Source organism: Neolamprologus brichardi, chromosome 15 (genome assembly GCF_056152115.1).
Source record: "Neolamprologus brichardi isolate AB-2024 chromosome 15, ASM5615211v1, whole genome shotgun sequence".
NCBI lineage: Eukaryota > Metazoa > Chordata > Actinopteri > Cichliformes > Cichlidae > Neolamprologus > Neolamprologus brichardi.
In genome coordinates, this window is record NC_142118.1 from 38,402,850 (window position 1) to 38,424,849 (window position 22,000).

A 22,000-nucleotide genomic window follows, 5' to 3' on the forward strand; every position below is an offset into this window, starting at 1 on the left:
TGAAACCTAAATGAGTTTTGTCCCAAAAAGGATCTAAAAGAATCTGAAATGTCGCTCAGTGCCGGCTTACACCAAGCCTGCTTTTGAAGAACTTCCTTCAGTTTATTTTCCATTAATTCTCCTTCATTAGAAACTCACTAACAAGCTGTTAGCTCATCAATATGATGTAATATTATGAAAGGAAGCATCAAAGCTGTGAAGAATAAGTGATGTCACTGTTCAGTCAGAGCACAGATGCAGTACGTCTGACTGAGCCTACAGTCATTTACAGTGAGTCAGAGCACAGGCAAGGTGCGCGACTGAGAATGCAATCAAAACGTGTTTTCCACTTTACAAACTGACCATAAATATTTATTTCAGACAGCAGCTATCGCAGAAACAGTGTCTGCAGATTCTAGTCTCTAGTATTGGTACCAGTAACTGGTACCAAACGGAGAGAGCATATAACCCCAGTTTTAGCTTCTCTACACTGGCTTCCTGTCTCCTACAGGATCCAATTTAAACTTCTACTTTTTGTTTTTAAGTCACTTAATGCCCGAGCCCTCCTTACCTGTCTGAGCTCCTCTCTGCCTATGCTCCAGGAAAAACCACGAGGTCTAGCTCAAAACTAATGCTGTCCATCCCACGGACTAACCTCAAAACCCGTGGTGATAGATCCTTCTCTGTGGCAGGTCCCAGACTTTGGAATAGTCCATCCATCCATCCATTCGCTTCCGCTTATCCTTTTCAGGGTCGCGGGGGGCGCTGGAGCCTATCCCAGCTGTCATAGGGCGAGAGGCAGGGTACACCCTGGACAGGTCGCCAGTCTGTCGCAGGGCCAACACACAGGGACAGACAACCATTCGCGCTCACATTCATTCGCACATTCACACCTAGTGACAATTTGGGTTATCCAATTAACCTATCCCCACAAGCTGCATGTCTTTGGACGGTGGGAGGAAGCCGGAGTACCCGGAGGGAACCCACACAAACACGGGGAGAACATGCAAACTCCACACAGAAAGACCCCGGCCTGATGGTGGAACTGAACTCAGGACCTTCTTGCTGTGCAGCAACAGTGCTAACCACCGTGCCACCGTTTCTAATAAAACCATTCTCCAGATGTTTGTCCTTACATTTACATTTTGTTTAAAGACGTGTTTATGTGAAGAATAGTCTCCCCTTAAATATTAGATCTGCACAAACACTTGAGCAATTTAAATCATTACTGAAGACACATTTCTATGCCCTGGATTTTAACACACTATGAAACAAGCATTTTGCTCTTATTTGAATTTGTTTAGTTATTGTTTTAATTCTTTTACTGTCCTATTATTGTTTTTTACTGTTATTATTGTATTACATTGTTGCTTTTTAATACCATTTTTATATTGTTAAGCACTTTGTGCAGCATCGACTGTTTGAAATGTGCTATATAAATAAATTTGACCTTGACCTAGTATTGTCTAGTATCAGACCTTTGTCATTTATAAAAACAATACTACATGATTTTTCAAATTGCAAAAATCAGTTACCTGCAAACGGTCATAATGTTCGGGTCCACTGTCTGTTCTTCTATCCTATATTTAAATTTCTCTCAGCTTCTAACAGGTTTGGACAAGAATAGATGCACAGATGTTGATGACCTCGCTTCTTGCATGAGAAATGACGCAATAGGAGCCACAAAACAGCAGCGTGTTGTGTGTGCACTGATTTGATGTGCAAATAAGACAATCTTACACAGATTGTAAGTGAGGTCAAAGCGTGAACACACAAAAAAATCCATTTACAGCAGTGCAAACTGAGCCCCAGCTCCCTGTAATCCTTCATCAATAAGCCCCGTGCTTTGCACTACAGGTAAACACAAACATCTAGTTTACTCTTGATCTACTGTGTGTTGTGTTGAACCGGTGCACAGACGTGCAGCACTATTATGATGGGCACTGCAGAGAAGGAGCAGAGAGCTGGAACTGTACTTTTCATGCTCACAAACAGAAGCAGTATGCACTGATGTCTCTGTGGATTTGTGTTGCAGAACAAACCAACAGCAGCTGCATTCAAGTAGAATAAATAAGCAGACGCTCTTTATTGGATGGGAGGTAGCATAAAGCAGACCTCTGCGTTACACAGATTCCACATTCAATAAAATAACAACGTGATGCGAGGCAACAGGAGACACTGAGCACTTGTTTGACAATTACTGCTGCAGAGTCTAAAATATTGTGTGTTCAGTAACAGCGTGTCAGCTAAACAGAGGTTTCTTTGCTGGCTCAGAAAACCAGCAGTGAAACCACGAGCTCGACTTTACTTGCAGAATAAAGTCAACAGAGTATTTACAACTGCATTTCTGCGAAGACTGGGAGGCTTCAAGAAACACACCAAAAAGACACGCACACCAAACATGTACGTGCACGCACAAACACACACTGTGAGCAGCTGCCACAGGTTTGCACCAACACATCTGTAAAGGCTGTGAAGGTTCACGCCACCGTCTGCCAGCCTGGTCTCTGAAAAGCTGCCAACTTATTAAATTAAATTGAGATTTGAAAATAGTCTCAAATTTTAAATCGTTACACATTTGTGATCGTTTGTTTTAAATTATGAACAAAAGCAGTTCTCAGACTGTTAAATTGGTTTGCCCTCTTGTGGATAAGAAATTTGAATTTGTTTGTTTTTTCAGAACCAGACATGGAGAAGCTGCATTCAGCTTTTATGCTCCTTATATCTGGAACAAACTCCCAGAAAGCCTCAGATCAGCTGAAACACTCAGTTTATTTAAATCCAGGTTGAAGACTCACCTGTTCTCAGCTGCATTTGAATAAAGCACCAAATCCACACTTTTAAGCTTAAATTTCAAAACTTATATTTTAACTACTGATTTTATCTGTTTTGATTTTATATACTGTTTTGTTTGTTTGTTTGCTTGTTTTAATCAATTTTAAATCATGCTTTTTATTTGTTTTTGTTTCTAATGTCTCTGTAAAGCACTTTGAATCACCTTGTTGTTGAATTGTGCTGTACAAATAAACTTGCCCTTCAATATTCACACGTTGCAGGGTTAGTCACTTTCACTAACCCTGCACGTTTCACTACATTGACACTATATATGGTTTAGATTTCCTCTAACATGGCCGTACGAGGTTGGGTTGAATTAAACCTTTTAGCCTAATTAGCAAAATGCTGTCTGCATCTGTTGTGCAATTCTACAACATACTGATGTCTGTGCAATAAATATACAGCCTTGAATTGGCATTATATAACAATGTATTGCGATCACTCAAACACTTTAATTAACTAAACTGAAGAGCAGAGATCTACGATGTCCTGCTTACATCAGGTATAACTGAGACAATCGTCATGTCTATCTTACTACTTGGTTTTGCTGAGCGCCATCAGGCTTCTTCTTCTTTAGACTGCTAACTGAAGAGAGGTAGGTGGAAAAATAATTGTGTTAGTACCCACACAGATCATGGGATGCTGTGACAGAAAACACGCTCGCCCTGTCCACACAACACACACTGTGACTACTCACACAGTCTGCTGAGTCTTCATGAGTCCACTGATGAAAACACTGCAGTGATCAGGGACTGAAGGAGGAACAGGTGCCACTTTAGACTTCATGTGGAAATGGAGGTAATGTGTGAATAATGAGCGCTCTCCTCTGTGAGGGGAGTCTGGCCCAGGCTCATGAGGGGCTCCAATTTAAGAAGAAGGGCGATAACGAAAACTCGTGTTTGCTCGCAAAGAGCTCGATTCGCTCAGGCAGCACATTCAGAGCCGCTGACTCACCTGCCAGATAAACCCAGTTTCCTCAACCTGGGGATGCGAATCACACACTGAGGCTCTAGGTTTGCTCGATTAAGTGCCTGATTTCATTCATTGTTGTCTTTGTCGCCTAGATGAATATTTATGGTGCTTTTCCAAAAAGAAACATAAAATCAATGAAATAATCCGTTTCTATGGTTTTTCCTGGATTTTACAGATATAGACGTGTTCAGAAAAATAACTAAGATATGCAAAGATTTTTTCAGCCAACATTTACTTAACATTGATGGTTCTTCATCAATGTTATGGATCATTTAAAACCATTTTAATATCCTTCACAGCTTCATTCAGACACACCCATAGAACAAAATCACCTGCCATTATGCATGATGTACATCTGTAAATCTAGAGGCAGGTGATATTTTTATTCACCATTTTAATAAAAAAGTTATGGGAATGCATCCATGCACACGTTAGTAAACAGATCAAGTAGACAGCTGTAGATTCTGCTGCAGGTTTATATAAAACTCAGAGGAAAGACTTCTTGAAACAGCTGCAAACAAAAACCTACTTAAAGATCCCTTAAATGTTCATTCAAAACTCTGAATATTTCCATTACTTGTGATTTTGTTAATCGCAGATTGTTCTCGTGTTTGTTACCACAGACGTTTCAGATTTTTTCATTTATAATGTCTATTTCAAATGACTATTTTAATAGTTATCCGGAGTTTTTAGAAAGTTACTATAAATGTTTTTACATCACAACCAGACTAAAAATCTGGAAACGTTGCTGTCTGAGAGCAAAGAGCTCTGTGAAACTATCAGGTCTTTAAAACATGAAAACATGGATGTTTACGTCTGAAGCTTGCGTGCAGTGATCAGTGTTGGGGAGTAACGGAATACATGTACCGCCGTTATGCATTTAAAACACAAAATATGAGTAACTGTATTCCGTTACAGTTACTTTGTTGAAATAAATGGATTACACACGGTACTTCCCTGTTTCATATTGTGGCGGGTCAGGATTGCTGATTATTATATTAGTCAGAGGTCCCTTTACTACGGTTCGGAGCCGCGGACCTTCAGTAACAGTAATAAATCACAGCAATAGTACATTCATGTAGTTGTAAACAGCATGATAATATATTAAGTAATCCAAAGTATTCAGAATACGTTACTCTCATTGAGTAACGTAACGGAATACGTTACAGAATACATTTTGGGGCATGTAATCTGTAATCTGTAATGGAATACATTTTAAAAGTAACCTTCCCAACACTGGCAGTGATGGACAAACGTTTTGGCAGTGGCACCATAGCCCAGGTCATTTTTTATTATTTTCCAATAGAACATTTTAAAACTTATGAATCGCTGTGACTGTTCTTCATTTTATCACAGAAACAACAACAAAAAAGAAAATACTGCCCGTGCTACCTCTCAGCCTCCGAGTAGATACACACATCAAACTCCTGTGTCCTCTATGCCACCCGCTGCCCAGCAGGACCCCCGTCAGCTTTTTATTGCTGAGAGCTAAAACACTAAATTAAAAACTGAAGCGACGAAGTGTATGAAAAAAAACAACTTTATGCCATTGACAAGTCTCAAAGCCACAAATGTGCTAAAATCAACTGAGCCTCACATCTTCACTCACACTGTTACTAATATTATTATTATTGTTGAAGCATTTTGTGTTGAATTGAAAGGAACAGAAAACAGAAAAATCTCCCGCTTGTGTTTTTTGTGCCAGGATTGTGTTTCATGGTCAATAACTGATGAATCTGCACAAGAACCAGCTAAACGACACCATGGGGATGGAAACTAGATGGTGCTGGAAAAAATTCAAAAAGCTGCAGCACTACATCCACAGCCTGAACCGACTGTATCAGCAGTAAAAGCGCATTGTTATTCCATCTGAACAACGCAGGCACCATAAACATAAGCTATGATACAGACAACAGGGAGAAGAAAGAGGATTTAAATAATTTTATGTCCTGTATTGCTGGCATCTACTCATGCTTAGTATTCTGCGGCATAAAAAAAGACAGTTACTCATCTACACTTTAGATGTCATAGCTTTTCCCCGAGGTTGTGCTCAGAGCAGAGATGGAAACGTGTAGATGGAGACGCTGATGAGGAGACAGAAAGGATAAAGTCAAGATTAGGATTTGGTGCTGATGTAAAGTTCGATTACGTTTCACCTGCACATTCTGTTTTTGGGTGGTCTGTCTGTGTTTTCTTCTTCATGAATCATTTATGAAAAGCAGAATAACGTCACTGCTGACAGCCGAGCACACAGAGGTGCACAGTCGTGCGATTCGATCCTTAAGCCTTAAGAAAACATCACCAATCAGCAATAACATTGCTGACCTGCAAAAATCTGAACTTTCAACTGTTTTTAAAGAGTTTGCTTTCGACACACTATACAGCATGTCTTACCTGTGAACCTAAAACAAACTTAACCCAGTGCCGGGCCAACAGGCCACTCGCTTAATCTTTAGATTTGACATCCTTATATTGAATATTCACAACTGAACACAAGTTTCTTCAATAAAAACTTGTGACTTTGAGTCAATCAGAGGAACTGATGAACATACTGATGCAAGTGGAACACAGCATATATGGACAAAGACTGAGAACATGGACTTGATGGAAATCCCTTCAATCCCAAAGGGAGCAATAAGATCCTTCAAGCTCCAGACAGACCAGCAGATGCTGGACAACCAACTGGGCATCAGGCAGATTTACCAAAACACACAATATGTGAATATAACCCACATGTTGTGCTGATAGGTGTGGTTAGTTTTATGGTTGATTTCTAAACACAGTGAAGTTCATTTAACTATGACAGGCTCAATCTTCCCATTGAGCCTCGCAATTAAGTCCAAGCTAAGAATAATTTATTAACAGGATAGTAGCAGCTTCTTGATTGTAATCAGACAAGCATGTAAATATAGGTTAGACGTAGGCCTACAGTGGCAGTCTGACAGAAAGGGTTGCTCTAATGAACACAGGCTCAGTGTAGGACTGTAAGCCTCCAGCATCGTTGCATTGAGACAACTTGCACCCTTTCAAGGGATAAAACAAACCAAATGTGCCTGACTGACAAAGGTTTAAACTTAAAAACCTTCTACACTCTGGTGGTGTTAACATCACCACAGTTTTTCTAAGCGACCTTTGTTTTGAGACAAATTAATCAATAAAAGAAATTGCAGATTTCCTCGGGGGGATTTGTGCGTGGGTGCATCTGTGACCTAAAGCCCACTTACTGTCAAAGTGCATGCAGCTGAATGTGTGTAGGTCCACCACTACAAACAGTCATGTGTTACATCACAGTGTAAATGCTGCGCGCTGTCCATGGTCCTGAAATTATAATAGCTCAAGTATTTTAATATTTCCCTGTTTATCTGTCTGTAGTAAACTGTTACTAAGGAAACAGGTGTTTTTAAAGTTTGGTGACATTAATATATTGATCAGAACAAAAACAAGTCCCTTCTCTATCTTTTAGCCATTTCACTGTGAACCTCACCTGTGTCACAGAAGACACGCCTCTTTTTTTAAATCAAGACGTGCAAGAAGTTTTGTTGCAGCTGCTGCTTCGTTTTGAGGTTCGAGGTCATCTGTGAGTTCATTTATGTTTTCAATCTTCTTCTGGCGTTTTCTCCTGTTCTCTCCATTTTATTATGCTTTTGGATAAACTCAGAGCAATATCTGAGATCCAGACCACATCAGCTGACCGCTCTGCTGATTTCTTTCTACACATCCAGTTTAAGTCTATTTAAGCTGTTTCAGGTTTTACCTGCAAGTCGATTTGCAACACACCTGCACTCCAGCCCCTCGTTTCCATGACGTCTCTTAGGCTACGTTCACACTGCAGGCGAAAGCGCATCAAATCCGACTTTTTTGACCCTATGCGACCCATATCCAATCATGGTATGACAGTGTGAACGGCACAAATCCGATATTTTCAAATCCGACCTGGGTCACTTTCATATGTGGTACTGAATCTGATACATATCTGATGTTTCAGAAAGCTGCTGTTTGATGGTCAAGTCGCATTAAATCCGTCTTTTACGTCACCGACACAAGACAGACGCCAATTATCAGCGCCGGAGAAGACATCGCGAACGCTTCCTGTCCATCCAGTGAAACTATTGGAAAGACAACGTTGGAGAAACGTGAACATTTTATTTGTTCTGTATAATCTGCAGATTCTGACAGAAATCTGCAACTATCCTTTGAAGCAGCGCTCCTCTAAAACAGCAATAAGGATCATTATTAGGCCAAATGTAGATAAAATAACTTTATAACTTAAAGCAAAAATTGGGAAACGTAAAGTCTTTATATTAAGGCCATCAGTCAAACAATACTGTTGCTCTGGGTCTAAACAGAGCGCGTTGTGTGTGACGTCTTCTTTTGCGCATGCGGCCGCTTTGAGCGTTCACACTAGAGCGCGTTTGCTGTCACATTTTATTTGTAGTGTGAACGAGCAGACAGAAAAATCAGATTTGATCAAAAAATTGGAATTGAGCATCAAGACCTGCAGAGTGAACGTAGCCTTGTTGTCACATGCTGCTCTTTGCTGTGTGGGAGTCTTGCTGCTGCTTGTTCCTACAATAGAGCCAAGTCACTAACTGACTAACATCTTAGATATGTATGTTTTCTGCTTTCCTAATGTTTCTAATTGTCAGCTAACCACAGATAGTACATTAGATAGAACAGGAGTCATCGTGTGTTACACCTGCCTAATAAAGTATCATCTAATGTGGGTGCTGCTGTAAAAAGGTCTGTTTAAATCCTCACCATGAGTTATAAATCATTTTGGTGCCTAAACCTTACAAAGTGAATTTGTAAGGTTGCATTTTAATCACAATCTGTTCCTACACTAACAACGTAAATGCTTAAGTCTGATTGTCACATGAAAATGAAACAAACAAACAAACTGAATCCAAGTGTAGAACACAAAGCTTTGAGCAACATCCCACCAACAACCCTCTGATCGTTTGGCTTTGCACATCTTTAAAACTCATAGCAACCACTAAAGAGAAGCTGGAACATCGAAGGACCAGGAGAGAAAAACAAAAGTCTCTGTGTAAAATAAAGAGCTGCAGGAAGGATTTAACAAAATTATTACTTGTGGGTTTTTTTTCTTGATATTCTCCAAAAAGTGTCACAAACAAATCCTGATTTCCTTTTGATTCAAAAACTGAGTTCATGCACAGAATGGAAAACAATTTGCTATTTTTCTGAATGTACTGTTGGATTACCTCGTGAAAGCCATGGGTACTGACCTACAAATTTTAATTAAACCTTATTAAAAAGCTGACTCCTACACAAGCCGTTTGGGTACGTCCCACTGGGGAGACTCTAGAGATGATGTCTCTGAGTTAGCTTGATGCTCCCTAAAAATAGTGCTGTGATGAGGAGGGTTGTGCATCTCTGTTTAGCCTGCTGCCCCGACAGCACAGACGCTACACATGGACAGAAAGACACGTGGAGGAAAAAGATTGCTGGCTCACAAAGGCCATTGGGACATTAATGACATTTCACATGTGAATGTCTGCTTCAACAACTTGATTCAGAGGAACTGGGCACTGTGCTGAACAACCTGCTGAGTACCCAAAAATAAAGGACAAAGAGCTTCGCTTCCTCAGCTTCTTAGAAGAAATAAATAAAAGCCCATATCATAAACAATGTAAGCTGTTAACGATGGGGTGAAAATTACATCCATTCTCTGGCCAGAGTGCAACCGAGCTCTAAATCACAGCAACATCCATTAAATAAAGCAGCTCGAAGTGGCCTCAGCATAGAGTAGCTCTCATTTTTTCATACAGTAACTGATGCATTACTGTATTCTACGCTGTGATATATCACTGGCTCTGTCAGTGAACTCATGATGGCTGGTTTCACAGCTATACTATATTTTAAAGCGCCTTGCTGGTCTACGAGTGGAGACGCTTTCTCCTCTCTGAAATAATCAGAATCCTTAGACACAGGTTTGAATGAAGGACAGTGGTGATGAGTCTACCTAGATACACCGAGTATCATTTCGAGTCTTCTTTAGTCTTTATAACATAAATTTTGTGCCTGCTTCCTTTGAGGGTTTTAATGGGAGTATCTTAATCTCTACATGTCCACAATAATCTGTGCACGCCTCTTCACCGCTGATATTCAGGCTTGCAGTCAGGTACTTGAGCAAAACAGAGGCAGGCAGCCGAGTATTACAGCAGACATACACAGCATGCTGGCCATCCTCACTCAACGGCAAATGATTTTATAGCTGCTCCAGCCACAGCCCCACTTGCAGTGTCGTGAATAGTTGCCTGTCACAGAGAGGCGAGAGACCTGCTTGGGTTTAAATATAGCGATAATACAGAGGACAGCTTCTACCGGATGGTATTCAGCTGCAAATGTGACAGGTGAAAGTGAGAGAAGTGGAACTACTGCTTGCTTTGTCACATCCTGTTATGTTATAGTCAGGTTGAGGACATAGTTTCAGGACACAAAAGGCAAAAAAGTGTCCCTCAAACCACAAATCATTCGTTTTAGTGACACATAAAAACACAAGGAACCGGTTCACTCCTCAAAAGTAAGTAAATAATGTCAAACTGTAAAACTAATCTACACGAAAAAGCAGAGACGAGAAAGAATCTCTATAAAACAGTGGAAGCAAAAAAAGCCGGAGATACACAAAGAACGCTGTTACTAAAAAAAGACAGCAAGTGGCTAAAACACTAACACACCTGCAAACACACCTGACAGCAGGCACATCTGGGCCCCGCCTACTAGTTTTGGCACTTTGGGCTCAGTTACAGGTGTTCTGGGGCCAGAAAAGACCCAAATGAACTGGGTCACAACACAGCTGACATCCGTCCCGTATCATGTGGCCCTGGAGTCAGACTGAAGAAGCCAGACTCACCTTGAGCCAACATCATCAATCAAGGTGAAACAGAGCCAACAGAAAGCAGCAGGTGTGGGCCACAACTGGGCCAAACCCCGAAACTGTCAGACAGCTGATGACAGAAATGTGAGTGCAGAGCTTCTGAAGCTGTTCAACCATCTGACAAGTTGGATCATCTCAATCATTTTCACAAGCAAACATTCACTGTGCTGTAAACAGAACCAGAGGCGTGTTGTTTGTAGTCACATCTATTTTCGAACATATCAAAGTCATTTAATCTGAGGGTGTTAATATACAGACTGACTGACATTATTAATGTATGTCAGACTGTTTCCCAGTAATAATATAAAACCATATTAATATCTTGAACACACAACGCCTTTAATGCTCTCATGTGTTTGCATCAGCCCTCACACCAGAGTGAAATGATCACACTTACAGATAAGGAGGCATCTTATCCGGTCGTTAAGTCTGACGTCTTGACGTTATGACATTAGCATGTTAGCAGGAAGTTAGCGCGCTAGCTTCTATCTAAATTCAATATAGCATGTCCTGACTGCGGGGTTTTGGAAACAAATTCAAACGTACAGCTCTGTTATCACTTCCAACATAAATGAAGACAGAAAACTAAACAGCAGTGACGTTTGTAGGGTTACTGAAGTTTGGCTAGCTCGTATATAATGATGTGCTACGTGACCGCTAGCGACACAGCTATGTTAGCATAATATCAACAAGCTAACTTTTTTTCCACTCGATAAAAGTTAACGTGAGTGTTCTCGGTGGTCAGGAACAAATGCAATCGCATGGCAGGATGCTGTAAAAGGACCAAACTTCAGCCAGAACAACTGAGATAATCCATCCACAATACGAGGTTAGTCATTCATATACTGCTGCATGGGCTGGGCTGTAGTTACATCCTAAGGTTTTAAAAACTGAGCTTAAATGAATGATTAGCGGTAATAAAAGCCGAGGGAGGTCAACAGTGATCACTGACTGTTTTAGGAGCTTTTTGAGATTAAATAGAAGAAAATACAAAACATTAAACATGTTAACAACACAAAAGCATATTAAACGCAGACTATTTTAGGCCCGGAAGTAGGATTCGTCACGTCATCACTTAACGACTGGATAGGAGGCTGTGAAGTGTGATATCCAGTGGTTTATTAAAAGTCTTGTCTGATGTTATTTTATTCCACTTACATTTCATTTCACTGTAAATAACATTTGCTATAAAAATTAAACATTACCATCAAAAAAAAGAAAAGAAGGAAAAAAGCAAAGAAAGGTGACGTGCATCTGTGATGATCATCGAACTCTGATGGAAATGATTAATAGAACAAGATTGCTGCAATAAAAAAAGAAATTACATTAAAAATTGCTTTACATAATATCCCTGTGGAAATATAACCTCATCATACTCTGCTGCATTTGTATATGATTAAGTTACATTTCTCACAACACGCCTAAAGGGAGCAGCTGTGCAGTGTGTTTATTAGATGATCAGTTATTTTGACAGGTGTCAGCGAACAGTTCAACAGTTCAACAGCTCAAACTGGGAATCCTTTAGCTCTACTGGGCAGAGACAAGTAAGGGAATCAAAAGGTCTTCCAAGATCCGTCAAATTCTTTTCCCCGTGCTGTCTGCTTCATTGCATCTTGTAAAATGGAGAAAAATAAAAGTGTCATTGCTTGCTAACTATGGTACTGTTAGCCAGCAGCACAATCTGGAAAGGTAGAAGAGTCAGCTTCATCCTCTGATGTTCCTGTCAGTCTGCTGAAAACCAGTTACACTGATTGCAGGCCGCCCAGATAAGCTTTTCCAAAGGTATTTCCAAGTTAGATGTGATGATCACTGCAGTGTGTGCTGGCTCTCCCACTGGAGGAATTTGTTTGGCCCTGACAGAATAATGCTGTGGAAATGCATATCTTACTCAAAGGTTTAAAGAAACATGAAGGATGTTTGATGCAGCCATTAGAAGTTAAAACATGTGATTAAAAAGCAATTCTGGTTCCTTTTGCCTATAAGGCCAATATTTGACTGGTACTGTCCAACCACAACGTTAACACCACCCGAGTAATACTGTGGCTACAACCCAGGAGGGTTTAATGTTGTGTCTGATAATAATATAATAGCGTCCTGTCAACTGTCCCCGGGTGTCTGACACCAGGATGTTGGCAGTGGATCCTTTGGGTCCTGATAGGTAAGACCTCCATTAATCACGTTTGTTTCAAACCTTTTTTCAAAGCAGACGTTCTGACATGATGGTAAACACAGGTGCTGCTAATCACATTAATTAAAGCACTGTGGATACTCCACACAGAACTATAAATCAAACTTCACTCTATGCACTTCAACATGTCAACATGGTCAAAGGAGACTGCAATTAAAAGACTATGTTTAAGTGCTCTTTTTGCTATAATGAACAAAGTGTTTGTCACAACACTGTGGGATGAAGAAAGACTCCCACGCCAACGTTTCAGTTGGGGTCACTTCACAAAGCCCGATCCTGTCAGTCTCATCAAACCGCGCTGACTAACCGTCAGTGCGACGATGCATCAGAGTTTGGTTGGAGCTCACGGTGCAGACAGATAAATGAAGTTGCCATTTAGTTGTTGAATGGAGGCTGGAGGAGGTGGGACGCTGTTCACAGCAGGCTACAAGGACCCAACGCAGCCTTTTAAAGAAAAAATAGCTCCATTCTTTCTGCCAGTTTCCCAAGGGGGTCATTAAATTTCCATCTTATCTTATTATTATCACCTAAACTGTCCTCTCGCCTTTCTTTAGCGCTCCTTCTAATTTGCAGTGATGGCAACCAATAGACTGACAAAGACAGATGAGATAGTGAGGGAAAGTGAACTGATGACTGATAAGAACTCTGGAAACATCTCCTCCCACGTTCTCTGCAAAGCTGCACATGCTGACGTCACGTCCTCGCGTGCTAATGAGTTTGCAGAAGTGCACAAATCTGATTAGCTGCATACAAATATTGGGATTTATTGGTATTGTAACTAACGTTTAACCCTTTAAGACCTGCCATAGAACCAAGGCCGCCAGAGCTTACTTTATATTTTTACATGCTGTGGAGCCATTTTTGGGAGCATTTCAAGTTGCTATACATCAATACAACTGTTATAGCCCATATTATAATAATATGTCTGCATTAAGTCCATAGTAACTACATAACTTGCAAAAAAGTGCAATAAAGTACAAAAAAATTGAAAATCGTTTTTGGTTTTTTACATATATTTCCACTTTTTAAGAGGAAATTTAAGAGGTTTAAGAGGCTTATCCCTCAAAACTTTAAATACAAAAAAGTCGCAAAAAATAGTTTACAACAACAGGAAATTTATTTTGAGTGTCTTCATAGTTTTATTTTTGAGATACACCAATTTTTATATACTGCAGGAAAAAACGAAAAACAATCCTATGATGCAAATTTGCAAAGAAAACAGCATGTGCATCAGAATAAACTATTTCCAGCAGTGCAATTTGAGTTGTAATCATCCCAGAAACTATTCAGAAAAGCATAAAGTCAAACATGACTTATAAAAACACCAGCATAGGCTCTTAAGGCCTACAAGTAAAAAAACTTTCCGCGAAAATGACGTCATTTCCGGTTTCGGGCAGGAAATGGCGGACATGCGATCGTTCGCGCTGATGTCTGTATGTGGAAGGAAACCGTGACCGAGGACAAGCTGATGGCATAAGATGTAAGTACAACTCCTCCGGTTTCATATGCAAAAAAAATTATTGCGCTAGCTCACGTGGTTCCGGTTCTACAGGGATTTAAAAATAGTTACGCAAAACGGAGCGTGCCGCTCCGACCGGCTTTAAAGGGTTAAACTTAATGTTTACTGAGAAAACGTGTCCCCTGGTTGTTTTTATTGACCTGTATTTATGTTTTGAACACTGACAGTATGAAAGACTGACCTGAGTTCCTGGTTTGAAAAACACAGTTGCATTTGTTTGCACAGGCACCGAGGGGCCGTCCTCTGTTGTATAGACGTCTGTGATGATGAGGAAACTAATGTGTGTAATCCATTTTTAACTTTCCTCAATAGTTTTAATTTGATTTCTTTTTTCCACTTCTGTGTCTGTTATGCTTCATTTCTTAATTTTGATCTGATCATCTGCAGATGAAGGTCTATACTCAGGTAATTGTAGTAATACTGTGAAAGGCCTGGGCCACTGGTTTTCTTCTTAAATCAGCTTTTTTCAGTCACTATGTGATCACACATCACGCTGCATTCAATCATCAGTTATTGTTAGTCTCTGGCTGTCTTCCACTTTGTTGTCCTGTCTTCCTCCCATTAGCCCCAACTGGTCGAGGCAGAGAAGCCCCTCCCCGAGTCTGGTTCTTCCACTTCCTGTTAAAAAGGAGTTCTTGCTTTCCGCTGTTGCCAAGTGTTTGCACCTTCACCTCCAACCCATGACATGGGCTTTGTCTGCCTTTAAGAGGAACAATATTATGCATTGTTTCAGGAATCCTTAGAACAAATCAAACAATAGACTTAATTAATCAATATGTCTGAAATCAACTGTCTGCCTGTCACTCGGTAACGCAGCCATCTATTTAGACTTAATGTAAATTGTTTTAAATGGTCTAATTTCACACGGGTCGCTTGATGGCACACTAACGCTTGTGTGAAACACACTGGATGCTTCATGTGACCGTGAAGGCAGATGGTGAAAACAAAAACATTGTCTTTGGTTGAGTCTGGGTTTGTTTTCTCTGAGTACAACATGCAGAGATGAGCCACAGAGAGGTTGCCATGTCTTATCAAATCAGCCGATGCTCACGCTTCACAGCCATCAGTGCTGAGAGGGATAAGAAGCTCCTTCAAGCGTTCTTCAGCCATCCAAAAATACGCCTCACTGAGATCTTAAAAGCCGTGAGCCTGCCAGCAGAACAGCAACAGAGATGCAGGGAGTTGAGTCTAAAGCAAACAGCAGAGGCTTCAGAGGGCCAGGACGGGGAATGAGCAGCCAATTAAGGCTTTGGTCCTGCCTCTAAGCTGCCATAATTTGGCATGACTGAACTTATTTTGTCAGTAAGGTCTTTTTTGTGACAAAATAGTCGTCTGTACTGAGTGTTGGCAGGCCGAGCCTCAGTGGAACAACTGAGGGATTTAAGGCTGCTTCGCTGGAGACAACACACAGCTCAGCACTCACAGCCGAGCTCGGAGACTTTCAAAAGCACTGCTGTTTAGTTTCTGCTTACTGAAGTCACAGATGTAAACTGTTAACAGACTGTGTCACCTCGTCAGCAGCACTGAGGACTGGTGTCCAAGGACGAGGACACATGGGCTGTAAATCCAGCTGTACTGAAGCAGCTGGGATGGAGCTGGTTCTGCTGGCACAGAAATCGCAGCCTGCTGAAGTAACTCGCAGCACAACAGAGAAGAAATCCATTCATCATAGAGAGTGTGATGTCGATACAGTCATAAACTCTCTGCTGGGCAGTGGACTACATCAGAAATGCACGCCGAAGCTTTCTGTGAGCAACCAACTGCACCACAGCGAAAGTCATCCAGGAGATGTCATCTGAAAATATGTGTTGTTGTTATTGCCATATTTAAATGAATGCAGCGGCTGAGAAACACGTCTGTGGATGTTTATCAGAAATCACACAGAGCAGTGATTTATGCTGCAGGGCAGCTTTCTGCAAAACTACTCAACCTTTCCAGCTCTGTCTGTTTCAGTCAGTCCCACACACACAGACACACACAGACACACACAGACACACACAGACCCCAAACAAACACGACCCAGTGATACCCAAAGTCCGTTCATCCATTTGAATACCGTAGTGCTCTGTGACAGTCGGGGCAACAGGACGTCAAATTGAAATATTTGACGTTATAACAAACGCACAGCAACTGGTTAAATAACAGCAGTGTTAACTTTGCAGCTGAGATGAGCACAGCGGGTGGAGGAGATACACTTTATTGACACACAATGGTTTGGTCATCTAGTGTACACAATCACTTCATATGTGGAGGGAGATTTCTAACAACACTACAACACGGCTCAGTCCAGCTGAGTGGACCATTTCAATACAGCTTCAATGTAATGATGTAAGACTTTCATGTTACAGTGCATCTGCATTGCATCGTAGAAACAAAGCATTAACATTTATCAGACTTTTGCAATGAAGGTCTTCATGCACACAGACAAGTATCGACTATTTTGTTTTGTTAAACAAATAAAAAGACTTGTATCTGCTGCTCTTTCTGCTACAAACTCTGAACTGTAAGAAAATGTCTTTGTGTTCATAGTAACGACACGTCGTTGTTTTTCACTCTTCTCTTGATTGAGAGCTTTTAAAATTTCATTTTGGTCAAATATAAAACAAGTCTTATACACAAACTTTCTCTTGACACAAAGAAGGAGAAATGGTCAGCGAGTGCTCGCGGTTATCCAGCATAGACATGTTTGCTGGAAACCTGGTTGTTAAAAGGTTATTAAGGTTTATATCATTTATTATATTTAAACCAAACTTGAAATAAGCCTCTGTATCTGTACTTCACTCAGAACAGCTTGAACTGTTGTTATGATGCAACACAATAGACTTCTTAGAAAGTTGGTAAAAAACAACAAGAAATGGCAAAAGTCCAAATGAAGAGTCGCAGCGAGTTATGCCCCCGACTGTGTGTGTGTGTGTGTGTGTGTGTGTGTGTGTGTGTGTGTGTGTGTTTGTGTGTGTGTGTGTGTGTGTGTGTGTGTGTGTGTGTTTGTGTGTGTGTGTGTGTGTGTGTGTGTGTGTGTGTGTGTGTGTTTGTGTGTGTGTTTGTGTGTGTGTGTGTGTGTGTGTGTGTGTGTGTGTGTTTGTGTGTGTGTGTGTGTGTGTGTGTGTGTGTTTGTGTGTGTGTGTGTGTGTGTGTGTGTGTGTGTGTGTGTGTAGTGCGGAGGGTCCCTCCACACACCGTGTGTTGATTCTCATCAGCATCACTGATGCCGGGGGGAGAGACTAAACTTATCACAGATGAGGCTTGAAGACAGTTCCTTAAAGAGAAGTGTGTGTGTGTGTGTGTGTGTGTGTGTGTGTGTGTGTGTGTGTGTGTGTGTGTGTGTGGTTGGAGATGGGCTGTGAGATGCGGGCCCTTTATCAGGCCTCCTGTCTTACACAGATAAGACAGGAATGCTGCGTATAAAGGAAACCAGGTGAGACGCTCCTGCAGGAGAACAAAACAAGGCGAGCTGAGCAGCAGCTCCTCAGAGCTTCTACACATCCACCTGTGACCTGCTCTCAGTCTTTGGTGCAGTGATGTCATGCAGTCGGCTTTCTTGGATATTCTGTGATGCATGTTTTGGAGGTGTTGCTCTTATCTTTTTCTTCTTATGTGGGTTCATGCCTTCATTTGAGACGCACGTGCACACAAGCAATTCGCTCATGTTCAAGTTATTTAAGTACAAATGATGTAAAGAGACAAAAATTTGTCTTCATGTTTTGGAAAAAGTGTTTTCAAGGTAAATAAATTTCAGTCTTTATGTAAAGTCGAGCTCGCTGAGCACAAAGTCATGTAGTGTCACCACAACAAAGACTTTCTGCAGCTGCAATGCCTCCTCCTCATCATCATCATCATCATTATCACCGAGGCTTCTGGTTAGAGAAAAGTAAATTCCTTAATATTACACTAATTAAAAATATGAAGACGCACATGTTTGGTTCTACAGATGATCTAATATGTCAGATGCCAAATAATTATTAATATTTGGGGTTATTTTTTTCCACTGGAGACGGGAATAAAAATAAACTGAACAAAGAAACGTTGAATCCAATTATTCTAATAAAACAAAGGGAGGTGCTGGATGCACTTCTTATTTTAGAAATGCTCCAATGTTGGGATCTGATGCTTGTTCATCACAGGCTGCAGACCACACACAGCTGTAACCTGTTTATCTTTTTTCTTTTCAAGGAGAAGATTAAAATAATAATTTGCACGAATTACGTTTATAAACCTCCTGTTTCATAAACATTTTTAATCAACATTTATGATTAAAAATCTTTCAAAATCATTTGGATTGTATTAAAAAGTTTTCAGTATTTATTTCTTTTTTAAACACAGTCTTTTCTAATAATAGCTCCTATATTTCATTAAATTCTTCTGCTGTTTTTTTTTTTTGTTTCAAGAAATTGCAGTTCTGCAAAAACTGTATATAAAAGATTTACTTAGTTTCCAGCTTTTTAAAAGTTCAGCCACTAAAGAAATGACTTAAACATGTTTTCTGTCTAATGGCCATGAGAGGGCAAAACGTGCAACACGCTGGTCCACCGTGTCCATTTCTCTGCCTCTGCAAAGCGTGAAATTGACCCCATGCATGTGAAAATGCTAACTTCCTGGTTTGAGACCGGATGTGGGGTTGTACATTTCTGGTAGCTTTACTTTGAGGTCAATCGCTACTGCGAAGATATACTCCAAAATCATGTCCAAAACTCGAAAACGGAAAGATGGCGTTAAGTTACAAAGAGCAGAAGGTGGGAACACTCACCACTGTTGTGTCATAAAAAAATCTAATGATCAATTTTGACGTTTAAAGAGTTTAGATCGATCAGTTGTTTACATCACTCAACACAAGCAGAACTGCAGCAGAAGACACATCGTCCACATTCAGAAGTATCTCTGTGACTGGTCTCATGATTTAAACAGGCAAATGTTCAGCATTCACACTACAGGTGAAGAAGTCAAACCAGATGTTTCCCCGTTATGTGATATCAGCTCGTCAAGTACACACCTACACAGCACGTTAACAAACCGTGAAAAAAGCCACACAAACAATGAACGATTGCTGGTAACGGTTTCTATACATTAGTATGTACGAAGGGTATGTTGTGACTTACCTTAAAAATGACAGCGGTCCCTCGCTATAACGCGGTTCACCTTTCACCTCGCTGTTTCGCAGATTTTTTAGTGCAAGTTTGCATGCTTTTTTTTTTTTACGTCACATTGCGTCCTGCGTCCTGATCGCTGGCAGTGAGACTCTGAAGTGCAGTGCTGTATGTCCACGATGTCCACGAAACGTTTTGCACCGTCAAAAAATAAAATTGGCTCCTTGATTTCACCCATCACTGGTTATTTTTAGAACATAACACCCGCGATAAACGAGGGACCGCTGAGAAATATAACATTTGAATCCATTTTCTCTTTTGCTCTGAGGCGCGGGGGAAAATATTGACGAGTCGATGAACATCATTTACAGATATATTGGGTAAATGCCCGAGACATCTACAGAAATGTAAATCAACGCTTGATTCATTCATTTGCTTAACTTGTTTTGGACCGTAAACAGGGCGCGAATAGGACACCGGAAACAAAGCTCCCCACAGGAGTTTCCGCACCGGAAGTAGCATATGCTAACGTGCACATAGTCAATCGACATGGATGCAGTAAGTTGCAGTAATCTGAAGAACCAGCAGAGGGAGATGTTTTTTAGTAATAACGGGGAAACATTTAAAACATTATTAACACATTTACATGCACATACATATTAGTCTCACAGCTTAATTGCTTCTGATGATTACAGACTCTGAAACGCGCGCCTCGTGTCTATTAGCCGGTTGGTTGTGCAAAGGTAGAGCACGTGAAAAACGACCTCCTGGTACTGATGGGTGTTTTGCTTCAGTCAACAGTTTAAAGACTTTTTTATACAAAATCAAAAACCAAAAATAAAGAGAAGCATGTCAAGTTTCCTGCCTTACAACAATAACTTGTGTCAAACAAACTTCGGGGATCTGAACCAAACTCCCGTCTGCAGCTCTCATCGTCTCACCAGCTACATCGACCTGAATGACAGCGTGTGAGAATACCTGGGCTTCGGGGAGGTTAACATCCAGGATGACCGGCTGGCCGTGGGGCTCCCCGTTCTCTAGCCTGGAGTAAACCAGCTGGTATCCTCTGATCTGCCCGTGCTGCTTCACGGACAGCGGGGGCTTCCAGCTCACCCTGAGGGCAGTAGAGTTCAGGGCCTCCACCTCCACCTTCCTGGGAGGAGCTCCAGGCACTGAAACAAACGAGAGAACACAAATTACATTTAGAAAGTGGAATGTTTGGTTTTGTGCGTCTCAATAGGTAGGCTACTATTAACCCACGTCTTCATGAGACTGTTAGCATCTGCTCCTCAGAAGCTGAATATCTGCCTTACTTTGTACTCTTTACTGTTTCCACAGTAACGTTTGGAGGCTGAAAGATTTGCGAAGCAGGATTTCACCTTCAACAAGTACAAACAGACGTGTTGTGTGTTCAATACACCTGATAAGTGTCACAGTGTCTGTTTTTCTCACTGTGGTAATTGTCAGTGTGAATATTATTCACTGAAAAGCTTGTTGCTGTTTCTTTGTGCCTTCATGTGATTCACTTGTTGGCACTGCTTCATGATGGGAAGAAGAATAAGTGAGAAATTTGTTTCCTTTTATTTTCCTTTTTGTTAGAAATTTTTATGATTCATGAGTCGTTTTTGGCGAATGCTCTGGTGGTTTGGTGAGGCTTTGGCAGAGGGATGTGATGCTGTCACTCCAACATCATTTTTGTTTCAGTTTCACTGCTGTGTTTACTGCTGGTGCATTTTAACACACAACACCATATTTTCATAAAACGAACCAATTCGTTTTTAGAGTGAAAACCCCAACAGACTATTTTCTAGTGTTTTTGTAAGCTTTTAGTGTTTCGCTCTCTCGTCACACAGGCCGAGAGACTGGTCAGTGATCTCCTGGCAAACACCAGTCAGACCAGTCGATTAAGATTCGCTGGGAGTCGCTAGGTGACACTTTAAAGAGGTATAAGAAACTACACGTAGCACCGAAAATGTTTTCTATGATTACCTGCTTGCTTCTGTCATCACCTGTGGTTTGCATGTCTGCAAACATTCATCAACTACTCACAGAGGAGCAGTGACACTGAAACGTGTGACACAGAATAGGAATAGAGGCTGTTTCCCTTCAAAATCACAACTTTTACTTTGACACTCTCCACTTCCTTTGTCCAATACTGCACAGATCTACAAGCAACCAGAGAAACCACACGAAGGTTTTCAGTGCAGCTTTGAACCAGCAGCAACTGGTTGAGGTACACGTTTCACTAGCAGCCAGAGGTCGTCAGTAGGGATGGGTACCGGTGTCCGGTGCCATCAAACGGTAGTAACCAGACCGAAAAGCAGCGCACATTTCGGTGCTTTATTTTCCTGAGCTGTCATACACCTTGAATTCTAGCCAATCATTTTACGTTTCCGAGGATAGTAGGCGGGTCCAGGTACGTACGTTCTTTTAGAGCAGAGCTACAGATTAAAAATGCCCAAGGCGAAGCGGTCAAAGTCTGGCTGTACTTCACAGCAAAAGATGCAAACTCAGCAGCCTGCAACAAG

General features: G+C 41.0%; 1 protein-coding gene across 6 annotated transcripts in view; it reads right to left on the minus strand.

The window, feature by feature from the left end:
• ptprfa (protein tyrosine phosphatase receptor type Fa) overlaps window positions 1-22,000 on the minus strand; it is a 385,498-nt gene that overhangs the window by 90,768 nt on the left and 272,730 nt on the right. For all 6 annotated transcript variants that reach the window (XM_087852896.1, XM_087852895.1, XM_087852893.1 and 3 more), the window contains one exon: window positions 20,451-20,644. In XM_087852896.1, the coding sequence (XP_087709022.1) occupies window positions 20,451-20,644 (194 nt within the window). The remainder of the gene's footprint in view (window positions 1-20,450; window positions 20,645-22,000) is intronic.